This window comes from Aptenodytes forsteri, unplaced genomic scaffold (assembly GCF_000699145.1).
Source record: "Aptenodytes forsteri isolate BGI_AS27 unplaced genomic scaffold, ASM69914v1 Scaffold15, whole genome shotgun sequence".
NCBI classification, from domain to species: Eukaryota; Metazoa; Chordata; class Aves; order Sphenisciformes; family Spheniscidae; genus Aptenodytes; species Aptenodytes forsteri.
Genome location: NW_008795129.1, coordinates 10022562 through 10037018, shown reverse-complemented (window position 1 = coordinate 10037018; position 14457 = coordinate 10022562). Strand labels below are relative to the sequence as shown.

The 14457-nt window shown below is 38.1% G+C and overlaps 1 protein-coding gene across 1 annotated transcript in view; it reads left to right on the top strand.

The window, feature by feature from the left end:
* The window catches only part of KNDC1 (kinase non-catalytic C-lobe domain containing 1), a 103729-nt gene that overhangs the window by 36474 nt on the left and 52798 nt on the right, over window positions 1–14457 (top strand). The window contains exons 3-4 of the mRNA XM_009278031.1: window positions 4738–4936; window positions 8211–8269. Coding sequence (XP_009276306.1) covers window positions 4738–4936; window positions 8211–8269 — 258 coding nt within the window. The remainder of the gene's footprint in view (window positions 1–4737; window positions 4937–8210; window positions 8270–14457) is intronic.

Below are 14457 nucleotides of genomic sequence, written 5' to 3'. Positions count from 1 at the left end.
CGCCGCCCTTGTGCTCACCTGTGGTGAGGCGGCCCGCGGGCCTCCCCTCCCCGGCGCCTCCTTCTGCCCGCGCTGTGAGGGCAGCCCGCCGGTTGCGCCGGGCCCGGAGACAGCCGGAGCCCGGGGGCTCACCCGCCCTGCCGGGAGCGGCCAGGCCGTGTCGACATAACCGTTAGCTTTCCGTGTGTTCACCGCGGGTTCCTCGCTTTCTCCTGCCCGGTGATCCCATCTGCCAAGCTGGGCTTAGTCCATCCCCGTGCGCCTTCTCCACACAACAGCAAAGTCACGGTCCTCGCGTGTGGGGTGTCTCGTAACTCCTGTCATAGCCGTGGGTTAATGCTGCAGTTGGGTGGTACGTGTCCTTGTCACACCTGATAAAGGGAGATTTCTTATGTGGGCAAAAGGGTTTCTAGTAGCCACCAACCAGATTTTTGTGCAGCCATTTCTTGCTGCCCTGTGTAAAAAGGCCTTGTCACTGGGAAATAAAAAAAAAAACCAACCCCTGTTAAATCTGTTTGTTCAGTTGTTATGCCAAATAACCTGTAGCTAAACCCAGTTCTGTTGTCACATTTGTCTGCATTTGTACTTGGTTTTGCACTTACTTTTCATTGCTCTTGCTCATCATTCTTTGTATCTTTCCACATTAAGTGTGTTCCTTACCCCCTAGTGAATGTTTGGGCAAAATGTTTGGTTTTTTTCTTTTTTTTAAGTAAAAGTTTGGTGAACCATATGTGAGCCACTTGTTCCCCAAACCAGATTGTACAGCTTTCTTATTTGCTATGTCAAGAACCCAAGTTGAATCAGGATTTAAAAGTGTGTTTGAAAATGAAAAGACCCTTCCAGCTTTCATAAGCCATCTAATGGCTCAGCAGTTTGGCTCTTCCTCCCATCATCTGTAGCGTTCAGTGTAGTAGGCCCTCTCAGACTGGCCCATGCAAAATAAAGAAGAAGGAAGGTGGTAGTGGCCTCCTTTTTACACATTAGCTTAAATATTTGGAGTATTTCTTCAGTATGGGAGAAGGCTGAGGGTCAACTCTTCTGTGTGAGGAAGACCCGAGCCCATTTTTCTCACCTGCTCAATATATACTTTAATTGTGGATTCCTACCAGTCCCTTCTATTTAGTTATTCCAGGCACATGGATATTTTCAATATTCTTGTTGAGAGAATGAGCATGACCTATCACCTGGTGATTAGAGACGTTAATAAAAAAGGGCTGCTTTGAAGAGTAGTCAGTGAGCTTAGCCAGGCAACCCAGTGTTTTTCTACAAAAACGATTAATTTAATGAATGGTGTTTGCCACATTTTCCATGATTCTGGAATAGATTGTTTTGAAGTTTGTGTGAATTATCTTGGCAAAAAGACTTAGGTGCCAGAGAGCTGCAAATGCTGATGTACCTAACTCTCAGCTGCTTAGTCATTTAGTGGAGCCTGTGCTTCTCATCACTGTACGTAGTATAAGGAATGAGGTTGGTGTCTGATATATGTGGTTTACAAAAGCCAGTATGTGAAGCAAGAAGCTGCCTGAGCTGAAGAGTAGGAAATACTGAGGGTGAAGGTGTATTTCAAATGCCTTTCTTTGCTAGGACTTTCTTTGTCTCACACTCCTTAATATTTAATTTCAAATTTTTTAAGAAGTTGTGTGTGGCAAATTAATTTATTTTCTCTTCCTGCTCTCTCTTCCTCTGCTTAATTACATATACTACTGAACTGTTTAATACTTTCTGAAGAACATACAAGGGAAAATTGAGAACTAAAGTGAATAATTAAAGCATGGTTGTCTGACCAGTTCACTTTTCATAGTTATTAAACAGTAATTGCTTTTACAAGTGTCTTTTACTGATAATGAGACAAGAGAGAAAAGGCATCAGTATCTCTTACATAACACGTGCGAGTTTTCTTGTAATTTGAGTGAACCAGCTTTCAGTGGTCCAAAGTACTGAAGTCATGGCTTGCCAGAAGCTTCAGCGTGCCAGAAACTCCTGTGTTACAGTCTTTAAAGGATTATTTTTTTCCCCACAGTGAAAACTTTGTTTCCATATCGCTTTGGGGATGCAAACTAATCAAATGCACATCTCAGTGTTTTCAATGCTTCGTTCTCTAGAAAGGCCTTGCTTTGCCACAATAGCAGCTTTAATAACTAAGGTCAAGACAGTATGATCATTTGAGAAATACATGGTTTCTGTGAAGTAAATCGCTTCACATCCTGGAGCATTGAACAGAAGGCGGCTTGCTGTATGGTTGTGGTGGTGGTGGTGTTTTGTTTCGGTTTTTATCTTCACCTAGCCATCCATTGCTGATGGAAGCCACGGAACATTCATAGGCCTTTTTTTTTTTTCTTTTTTTCCTTTTTCCTTTGTCTTTTTTCTGTATTACCTAACTTTCCCATCCCCTGGAAGGAAGATAAGTTTGTCTGACATGAGATGATCATCATCTTCCATTTATTCCCCAAATAACCACAACACAAAGATGGTTTTGTAGGTTTAAACTGTAGATATTGCTACTCATGATTAATATCCTCTGTAGAGCTCAACCTCAAAGCTTGACTCAAAAGAAATTCTATCAAGTCCTGACTGTGACTGCAATTTGATATTGAGGCTGTCTTAAAGGTTGCAGTTTTTCTTTATTTCACATAACCTCTAAATTGAGCCTTTCTTGTCCATATGCACAGATGAAACTCTCATAATTTTGCATCTTGATTAGTGAAACTTTTTTTTTTCAATTTTGGCAGATGCTATCATGTCACCTAGCTGGATGATCCTAGGAGGCTTAAAAATAAAAATAATTACTGGTTCATTGCTTTGGTCATAGAACTTCTTTTTCTTCTTTTTTTCTTTTTTTTTAAACTTTTTTTTGGCCATAGAATAAGCAGCTAGTCTTTCCTTTCTAAGCCTATCCTCATCCTACCTATCAGTTTGGTCAGCTTCAAAGCCTCATGGTTTGTGGTCCAGCTCCTTGTCATATGTTTATGTTTTCAGATATGGGAACCTCTGTACTGCCCTTCATGCTTTGAAGAAGTTCCCCATAAAGATGTGCAGAACTTCCTCATTCACCCTCAAAATCTGCTGGCAGCATTACGCATATGGTGCTGAGCACAGCACAGAGAAAATGAGATCTTTTGTCTCATGTACCTGAACTGTAAGGGCTTTTACTGTTCATTATTATGTAGGATTGAACTCAGTGAGACCAGGGTCCATGATTAGTGCTAGAAGGCACTGTAGTAGTGCTGCCATTAGTAAATCAATCCGTATCTAGGCTGATGAAAACTAGAATATTGAAAATAGAAGTTAAGTTTCCCAAACAATAGTGAGTGCACTTTATTTCCTACCTGTTTTTTCTCATATTTATTAAGTATTTATGCTTTAGACCAAAAAGCAAAATAAATTTTTAGACTAAAGATTGGTCCTTGTTTGAAGGATATTGTAAGTGCAATACTTAATTCTCTGAACAACATGTTAACAAATTGTTAGCCCTTCTGTAAATGGTAATCCAAATATCATTGATGCTCTCCAGTACTGAGGTATGTAAAGAAAGTTATAACTGTATTTTTCAAGGGATTAAAAGTTTAAACTGCTACAGTTTTCTGAGCTTTAAGATATCTCACATTCTGCTCTGCTGACAATGAGATACTTTTTTCTATATTCTAAGTAATATGCAGCTACATCTTCAATACAAGGTATATTTAATATCATTCAGAAGTACAGTCTTTAGTCTTAATTACTATATATAAATGAGAAAAAGTTTTATGTGTAACTAATAGTGGTATAGCTTTGATGCAAAGTAACTTCTGTAGATACTTCCATTTTTCTGTTAGCTTATTTTTCATACAGATGGAATTGATGTTTTGTTTGTATGGTTTTTGTCATGCCTTTAAGTTCATGAAAACTTTTTACTTCTGTAGCTGTGGGTAATGTATTAGTTTTGTATTCTAAAATATGTGCATAAAAAGGCTAGCTGCTTTGAACAAAGCACCATTTCTGAACATCTTGACCGGAAAAGCCACATTAGAGCCACATTTTTTTGGAGCTCTTCATAGCCTTACTGTGATGACAGGGTCAAAGGAAGTTGACTTATAGTTTAGGACAGTAACTTAGAAATAAAGTCCATAGACTTTTTTGATCACTAAGAGCTCTGGGTGTAATGGGAAGGCCTAGTACAACCAAAGTGTTTGGTTTTAAGTCAAAGTATAAGAATGCTTTTCCTATGGCTTATTTGGCTTTTGAGTGTTTATGAAATGGTCTACATCACTAAACTTCACAACAGCTTCATTCTTAAGACAGGCTAATTTAGAGGGTACTTTTTCCCAGATCACAGATGGTAGGGAAAACTGCTGTGAAGAGAATTTTGAAGTAGTTTATCCAAAGGCATCTGGGAGAGATTAAGGGAGACATGGGTTAAACAAAGTTTTAACTTAGTCTCTCTGCTTTTACCTCCAAATGGTCTGTTTCCCTAAATTTGATGCAGTGTTTATGTAACTTACATAGCTCCCATAGTAGGTCTTTTTTTTATGTTAACATACTGTGATACCTTTGTACAGGTTAACTGTGCTTCTTAAAGAGATTCTCTGTGTTAAGAGCAAAGTCAAGCACTTAGTGTTTCTTGGGCTGTTAATCAGTGTCCTAGAAAGCCTGAGAACTTGCTGGAAACATTATTCGCAGCCAATTGTGTCAAACGTAATCTATGATACACAAAGTAGTGTCATGAAATCCAGGGTAATTTATGAATTCATATCTTGGCAGGAGAATGTGTCCCTTGCTGATATTTTGTCCCTGCGGGATAGCTGTCTTACTGAGCAAGATATTTGGGCAATTTGCCTGGAGTGTTGCCATTCTCTGAAGAGCATTGCCCATTCTGCAATCTTCCAGACACTCTGCATCACTCCTGACACTTTGGCTTTTAACACCAATGGCAATGTATGCTTCATGGAACAGCTCAGTGGTAAGTATTTGTGTTTCCAGGACATTTGTTTTAGAACTGTAGAAACTCATAGTGGGAGGCTGTAGTAAAGCATTGTATTCTATTCTTAAGACTTGTAATTAAAATAAAGAGAAAACAAGAACTTGTTTAGGAATGGGTGAGTATAGGTCTGTATGAAACTACATGCTCAGTTTTGTGATTGATGAACAAAGGCTTTTATGAGTTTGCTTAGCAGATTCTTCCTAGTTATTTTAAGACTTATCCAGGGGAATGTAATCCAGGGGAATGTAATTTATCGCCATTTTAAATACTGTAGGTTATGTATTTGTGTATCTGTGTGCACAAGTCTCTACCTATGTAAAGCACGTTCTTGGTCTTTTCCAGTTGTTTTCATTTCATGGATATGTTCTATTTCTAGAGAAGTCTGACATTCAATGTATCTTGATGATTGTGGCCATAGAGAATGGGGCAATTCTAGTGCATATTCACTGTTAGAAAGGAAAGCTCTCTTCTTGAATGATGGATTTTTTTATTTATTTTTTTTTTAAAGTCATGATTTTTAGACTTGGCAAGTGTGGTGACTGACTGAGAATGGAATTTTAAGATGCTAAAAAAGTATGTAGCAGCATGTAAGATCTTCAGGTATCATAGCAGATGAATGGGGGGATGCTTAACTTAAAAAAATACAAAAAACCATGTTATTCTTGCTGTTCCTTTTCACATGACCCATCTCAAGAGTCTGTCTTGAGCCTGTTAGGGATATTACAAAACAAAAAAAACCCCAGCAGTTCTTATTCTATAGTCCTTTGAAAATTATGTCAGCTTGTAACTAGAAGAACCGTTCTAGTATATATACACACTATTCAGGTTTTTGTTATGTTTTCTTTAACCTAATTTATTTTTAAATCTATGTCAGGATAAGTGTTTATTCTTTTAGTCAAAATCCAGATCACAGTATTTAGAAAAAAATGGGTAAGGTAACTTTGCAACAAATGAATATTTGTTGCCTTCTTTAGAATTAAAGATAGTATTTCAAATAAGCATGTAACATCATAAAATGTAATTAATAAAGATGAAAATATGTCTTCATAATTGTTGATATTTGTTTTGTGCTTAAATTCCTCAAATATATGTGAGTCAACTTTTAGTTCCATGTTAATAGGGTAATGTGGAATCAATTTCCTTTGTTTTAAGGAGCTTGTCATAACTTGAAATTAAAAAAAAAAAAGAAAAAAGCTGGCTTTGTATTCATAAGGGTATATGAAAGACTTGTTGAAGAGAATAAATCTAGTGGATGAAAAATGCCTCTCAACTAAGATCTTTGCTTGCTGCTGGGAAAGCAAAAAAAATCAATTCCTTCTTAAATGTTTTAGTCTAATTGAATAGCTGGCAAACAATTGACCCAGGAATTTGCCGTATTCAAGTGCTTAAAATGTGGGATAACAAATTCCCGTGCAAAGCAAATGTACAAAGATTTTGTTCCCTGAAGTCATGTTAGTCTCTGAGGAAGAGACTTTTCATTAGTTCTCTTTAAAGAAAGTTGTGTTTTTCCTAGGAATGCAAAAAGTTGTGTGTATTTTCTATTTCGCACACACACACTCCACTGTGTCTTTGACTCTCTCTTCCCCTTTCCCTCAGATCTTGTTACTAGTTGGTTAAAATACAGTTTGTTAGACAGGCACATGGGAAGGTTGTCCTTTGTGCTTCCCTATCGTTGTTGCCTGTGGATTTATTCTTCCAGAAGAAAATTAAAACCTCTGGATTTGCTTGCCAATGAGAGAAAATGAACAGCCTGTTGCCTCTGCTTTAGCAGCAAGTTCTGCTTCCTGCAGGTTCTGTGGTGCTAAAGTGGCAAACATTCAATAGGGTGTTCTGCCAAGGGCTCTGATACCTTCTTGTCTCTTCAAATCAGACAAATTTCCATTGTAAACATTATATTAAAAGAATACAGTGAGCTTTACCAGTGATAAAAATTATATGCTTGTACAGCCTTTAAAGTGTTCTATCGAAAGAAAGGGAAAAGGTAGTGGGGACATGAAAAGAAGGAGCAGTAGTCTGGGGAGGGGGACGGGGGGGGGGGGACAAAACATCTTCTGTCCATTAGTTGCCTTCCCCTACTGCCCCCCCAAATATCAGGAAAAAATGTAGTGTGTGGGGAATGCAGAATTAGTTGCTTATCCCTCTTTTTCAGTGGGAAAGTAGAATCAGGAACATCATAAGGAACTGTAAATCATTTAGTGGCAGCTGGATAGTCAGTCATGCAAGGTAGCTGAAATATATGAATATGTAAAAAAAAGTCCTCTCTACCATATAACTGAGTTTAGTATCTTCACAATAAAAGAGCTTTGCATTTCACTTCTAAAATACAGGCACAAAAGTTCTATTAGAACTAAAGCTATGATGAGTATCCTATGCCTGTGAGCATACTTTTTTTTTTTCTCCCTGTTGAGAAGGGAAAGTTACAGTCTTTGCTTGTAAATTATCTCAGTCATCCATTGGCTTCACAGAAGGGTGGACTAGGTGAATTGAATATGTACGTGAAGAGTAGGTTTTTAGTCGGGCACTTTTTTTAATCCCCTGGTGTTCTTTACTGGGTTCATGTGACATCAGTACAGTTTGATACTACATACATGCTTGGATGCAGCAGCAACACTGATCTCTCTTAAGATGTTCCTTCTTTCCTTCCACCTCGTCACTCAGAAGTGGCTGCTGCAGTAGCTCAGTTTGCTGCTAAGCAGCACACAGGTGGGGAATGTGCTTCCTCAACTCTTATCATAGAACCTTGACCTTTCTGCTTAGTTTGTTTTAAGCTGGCCTGTAGATGAAGAGGCAATTAGCTGTTCAGGTTGGTTTTGCTGCTTGAACCCTTATCCCCCAGGTCTGCAGTGGAAAATAGTGAATGGAAATGTCACATTAATCAAATCAAACCTGCAAGCCACAGCTGAGCCACACCAGCTTAGGTGGTAACTTGGTCCAAACACAAATGTCTGAAGTCAAGAAGTGGTTAGGCATGGTAAATGTATTTCTTTGTCTGTTTTGTTTCTTAGTAGGAAAAGTATGGTATCTTCTTGCAGAAAGCTTGAAAATAGCACTTTATTTTACTTACAGTACTAGAACCATGGATAACAAGTTCTTTGTACATCAGATATGAGTGAACCAAAATACTGCTATATACATAGTTTCTTCTGTATCAGATATAACTGTATCATTAAATTTGTATCATCACATTGGTTTGTTTTTTAAACAAGCAAGACTACTAATTTCTGATCTGACACATTTCCTTCTGCTTTCAAAGATGATCCAGAGGGTGCCTTTGTTCCACCAGAATTTGATATCACCGGTAACACTTTTGAGGCAAGTTCATAAACTTATCTGTAAAATAGAGGGGGGGTTCATCATTTTAGTACTTCTGGCAGTACCAAATGCTCAGCATTCTCAAAGTATAATTTTAACACATTTAAAGATTGTGAATAGTAAATTGTGAATAGTAAATTGTGCTGTTTAGATATGTTTTGTGGAAATAAAAAGTAAACTTAAAATGCTATATTAATTTTCTGTATAAACATTTGTTCACTAGCTGTTAAAATGTGAGAATCTATTTTGGCTGAACAATATGTTGCCCTAAACCACAGCTGGTCTATATTATGTTCACTGGTATCCTTCACTGGTTACATTTGCTTGTTTGGGGACTAGCCATGAACTTTTATGACTAAATATAAAATTTGTTTGCCATCCTCTTCAATAAAATAATTCATGGAAGGGTAATCAGCAATTTTATCTTTGATTTAATGAAGAAACAAATGACTATCTGTTGCTTTGCAATGCACAAATGCTCTACATTGTTAAATTAAATTAGATTTAAATTGTTTATACTAATTCATTAGCCTCCCAAGTCAACCATCTCATTGCATGCTGCAGGAGTGCTTGCTTGCTTAATATCCTTTTTTTAATACAGTATTTTTTCTGGCATGTATTCTTAGATAATTCAAATGCTTCAATTAGCAACATTCTATTCGAAGTATAAAAAATTACTCTGTTTCTCTATAGTTCAATACAAATACCTTTTACTTTTTGTAGTTATAACCTTCATAGTTATGTTTATAGTTTTCTGTATTTCCTCAGGGAGGGGGGAAAGGATAAGTGAACCTTGGAAGTGTGTAGCACTACAAGTAAGATGAGAATGTTAAGGCAGGAAGGGTAGTAGTATATGAAGTAGTACAGTCTTTGAAGGTTAGAGATGCAACATTTCTCCTTGTTGCTGTGCTTTGTTAATGTAGTTACATAGGCCAGCAGAGCTCTAGTGATTTTGTGCTCGCTCTCCCCCCTACCCCCAGGCTTTTTTGGGGGACTCTTTGTTTGGGGACAGGGGGTCAGTGTGGGTGGGGGGTGGTTTGGAGGTGACCAGTATTGCATGTAAACTTGGCAACTGTAGTTGTCTTTATATTCAGATGTGGTTGAGGAAAGCAAGTCCCAAAGTCACCCAAAGATGACTATTTTTTTGTTCTTTCTTTTTGTTGTACTTCTGAAGCTGGACTTAAGATTGTACATAAATATGTTCTCAATCAATTGCCCCTTAACAAGCCTCCAAGACTTGACACAGAAACACTTACAAGATTTGTGGAATTATTTGTTCCTCTGGCAAACTTGCATTTCCCCCAACCCTTTCTCCTCCTCTAGGAGCTGCTGAACTCTTACACATGTAGCGAATAGATACACTGAAAGAGCTTCGAAGACCAAGGGGATGGGACAAGGTGAAATGGGGATTTGGGAAGACTGTGGGAATACTAAGTGACCTGAAATTCTAGTTCTGTCTGATATACAAGGCCATTGTATCCCTCTTGGGTAAAACTTGTCTGTGTACAGGTTTATTATTTAACTCTTCTCTTTCGGCAGTACTTACAAGCCTGTTAAGCCCCAGTGAATCCCAATATCAAGCACAGCACAAATAACAATTGTACAGGTAGTGAAAACTGTTTGAGTCGGGAGTGGCTCTGAACACTGACCCTTTTACTTTTTTTGCAAAGGTCAATGAAGATACATGAAGGTACACATTTGTGTGGAAGTCAACATGCTCTGCCTTGTCTATTGTGAAGTGGGGTGAGGGCTGGGTGCACCGATTTCTATCCATTGCTCCTATTTCTTTATCTAGCAAGTTGGGGAGCTTTGCAAAGCAGGGAGACAGCAGTGCCCTGTTGCCTCAACTGTTTCTCATTGACTATCCTACGGCAACGCATAAGACTGAAAAGCTAGAGATTTCCCCTTCACTGAGGCAGAGGTGTATTGTTTTACTCTGGGATTTGTGTGCATTTTGTCAGACAGCTATGGGATTTTGGATATTTGTGGAGCTTTCAAAGCTTTGTCTCTTACTGCTTCTAGAGTTTGGTTGAATTTTAAATACTTTAGTACCAGATCACATTCTGCCAGGGATTCCACGCTGACCTCGGCTTGCTTTTGCTTTTGCAGTTTCTAAGACCTACAGTGGGTTAATCCTTATGTACTTGTTACAAGGGTTTTATAATATTTTAATCTTTCCAAGCTAGCTGTTTCCTTCTTGGTGCTAATACTTAAAGTTCTTCTCTTTTTCAAATTTATTGATGCTTTTGTTTATCCCCTCACCCCTAGTTGTAACCTCCTACTATGCAATAGCAGAATAGCACTGGTTTATATACATCTCTCTGAGGAAACCCTAGGCCCTTATGCTTTCCTAGTATTATAAGATTCTTTGTACTATACCAATAAGCTGCCCTTTTTACAGGGTCGTCAAATCTTTTTTACTACTTGCTCCTTCCTTGGTAATGACCTTACTCAGTTGTTCTTTGTTGAAGGAGTGTTTTTGCAGCTGCTTAGTATGCTTTGTTGGGAACAATCGAAAGTAGTGTTTGTATTGAAACTGTCCAATTTCAATACAAAGAAAAAAATTAGTATTGGAACTACTGATTATGTTCAGGATGATCTTTGATAGCTGTTACTCCAGTGTCAAAGCTCAGCTAATTTAAAATACTTATGTCAGCCAGAGGTTTCACTTGATTTGAGTGTGACCTATTTTGTGGCTTCTAAAATGGAAGACACAATGAGGTTTGTATAGCTACTGGATGACTTCTTCCTCTTTAAACTCTTTTTTAAAAAAAAAAAACAAAAAACTCAAATAAAGCTACACTTATTTCAACAAGAGATGTTTTGTTTTCTCCTTGGTGAATTACTGATCCAGACCTCTAATGGAATTGTGACTCCAGTCTAATTAGTTACTAAACTTAGCTGGCACTCACAAGCACACAAGGGTAATAGACACAGGAAACAAACTGAAATGCATTACTGTCCTGGTGTCTGAAACAACACTATTAAAAATTTCAGTTTCTAATTGGAATTTCAAATAGCAAGAGATCTAAAGCTTCATCCAAATGACAATGCACAGAACTGGAAAGTAATTGATCTCACGTGGTTTGTTTTAGGCTTGTGCCTTGTTTCCTGACCTGCTCTCCATTTGCTAAGTGGGAATAATAACACCAAGTTCAGTTACTGTTGAGAGTAGGAAGGTAAAAACTAGCCCTTCAGGGAGTTGTCAGGTTCAGTGTCAGGTGTAGAACAGACTTTCTTTAGAGAGAAAGATGTTAAGAAGGAAGTAGCTGTGAAAGGGGCTTTTGGTGCCAACAGTGAAGTGTGGCTGAGCTTTCCAACCTATGGGGTTGGAGGAAGGATTGCAGTTTCTGAGGGTCTCAAGACCTTGAAATGACTGTGTTGCTACGTGGTTGGAGCAGCATTTAATGGGGTAGTTCTGTTATGTCCTTGTGTCCTCCTCTTCCTGGTGTAAGCATTGTCACAGTGCAAAAGCAAAAAAGGCAGCCAAGCAGGTACCATTGGTCTCTAGGACAGCATTGGACTAAAACAGAGAATCTCCGGGGTATCTGTTCACGTTAATTTTTTTCCTCTAACTTTGCTATCTCCTTACAGACTTCTATTACCATTGTGCCCTGGTAACTGCACTGTTAAGGACTGGTACTGCAAAGAGAGAGGGGGAAACAGGAGAGAAACTTTAGAGTTATGATCCATACTGTAACTCTAAAGGTGAATTTCTGTACAGTACACATCATTTTCACTTTTATTCTTAATGCATATGCAGATATGTGATGTGGCTGTGCTCAGTAAAAGCTTTCTGATGACTGAAGCTGTTACTTGCCTGCATTGATGGAAAGATCTCACTTTCTGCTTCTCCTCTAAGCTGGAAGGTGTGTCTGTATTTGCTGTAGCAAGTACTGACCACTTCTTTGTTCTCATTGAATCTTGAGCTAGAAGTCAGTTAGAAACATCTTCAGTATAAAGATTAGCCTCTAATTTTGTAATGTTTTACTATTATGCTACTGTAGAGAGCAGCATAGAATGTGAATTTTTCTGTTCTAGAAAAACATTGTCTGAGATGCAAAAATACAGATTTGAGGCTTCTTTTAAAATTTGCTCACTTGACTATATACTGGGCTTATCAAACGATTCATTTTCAGTATAAACTAATACTGAGTCCCGATTCCCTCCCCTAAATAGGAAGAGCTTTAACCTTCTCATAATGAAAATGGTTCCTATTTCATTTTCTTGCCCTGGGCAGTACAGTGCTAGACTTGTGAAATTTGACCAATGGGAGGCCCAACAGGAATAGTTAAATATTGGTGAGTTCATTAATAGCCTTATTTCTATACAATTTGTATACAATACAAGTTTGCCTCAGGTTAAAAACATTGGCTGTCTCAAACCAGTTTCAAATAGCTATTTGTCTGCATCACAAAACTGCCATTGAGTCTGACACAGAGGTTCATTGATGTAGAACCCCACATTTCTAAGATATGAGCTTTCAGTGAGATGAAGGACCGATGTCTGCCATGTGTGAACTTCCATTTATAATCTTTTAATAATGTGGTTATTCAATTTTGCTCATTCTAGTGAACCTCTGTAACAGAAATCAGTGAATTTTCAGTCTTGTCTGCCTATTTTTTTTTAATATCTAAAGCCGACTGGATAATGCTTCTGTTTAATGACTTCTTCCATTATTTAGAGGTGATAAAATGCAGTAGTTCAGAAACCTCAGTATGCAGCAGGATTAAAACTTTTCAGAAATAAAAGAACTGAAAAAGTGATACAGAGTTGAATACTACCTTGAAGAGAAGGGGGAAATACGGGATAGAGAATGGGAAGAAAGTGAAGTTCACGCTTCTCTCTGTTTTCTCATCTAGAACTTGTTCTTGCTTTTTGCTATCACAGCAGGAGTGGGGTATGCTGATCTGTCACCTGGGAGAGAATCAGAACCAGAAAAGGCTGAACACTGCCTGTCTCTTTGCTAGAATGTGACAGCTGTCAACTTGCAGTTCTCAGTGGGTTATAGTTGATTTATATTATAACAAAAAAGTCCCAATGTTTCAACAACCTTAAAAATAAGCAATTCTACACAAAGTAGTGTAACTAGTGCAAATAGAAAAGGCAAGCTAAAATGTATTACATTTTTTTTTTTAAACTAAATAGTTAAGATTCGTATGGCTTATTCCTAAGAAATGTGACAAGGCAGTCGGATTGATATATACCATATACATAAAATATTTTATATGCATATTAATGCATGGGTTGAAATGCCAAATGAAACCTGCTGTTCTAGGGAATAGATAAAGAAAGGAAGGTTCAGGGTATATATATGTTGGTCCTACTGAAGAAAACTGAGCTGACAGTTTGGTGCTGCAATATGTCTCAATAGCTGATCATTACTGAGCTAGTGCTCAGGTCTCAGCTGTTGGTCCTTCTCTAAATATGAAAGCCTTCATCTTTCTCCCAAATCAAAACAGCAGAAGGTATAAAGGAAGTCTTGCCTTTGCCACTTCCCTGGTCTTTTAAAGCAGTAGCTTTGAATGCTATGAGATTATCTTTCCTGTTCTATTCTTTCTTTAGCTCTCAGTGCAGGAGGAAAAAAGAAAACTTTTCACATGTTCTTCTAGAGGGGTTTTTGGTTTTGTTTTTATCTGATGGGGAAAATAAGTCTTTTGAAACACCTAGTGCCTTTTTTCTTGAGTTCTGTTTCCCTTAATTTCATGTAGCCTCCTCTTGAGACTAATTCTATCTAACAGCAGCAAGGCTTGTCATCAGCAAATGGTAACTTATCTCCTCCTGTAGTCTAAACCATTCCATCTTCTGAGTGTTATTTAAAGCTGTCTTTTCCTTCAGTGACAAAAATAACTGACTTTTATTTGGTTAACTATGCGTCTACTGTGCTATAGAAGAGGAAATGGAATCCTCTTGCTCTTGCTTCTACATCATCAGCCCAATTGAGGTTCCATTCAGGGATTTAGTACTGAGCAAATGTCACCCTTTAGTTGCTTTACACAAAGAGCTAACTGAAGGAAGAATATGAGGCCAACAGGATTATTTAATTTTTTTACAGCAGTCTTTTTCTTTTTTTAATGTATAGAATATCTTAAAGTTTTGTCGTGCAGCCGCTTGCTTGCTCACTTCCCCCCCTCCCCCCCGGTGGGAGAGGGGGGGGGACCGGGAGGGGAGGAGGGGGGAAAAAACAC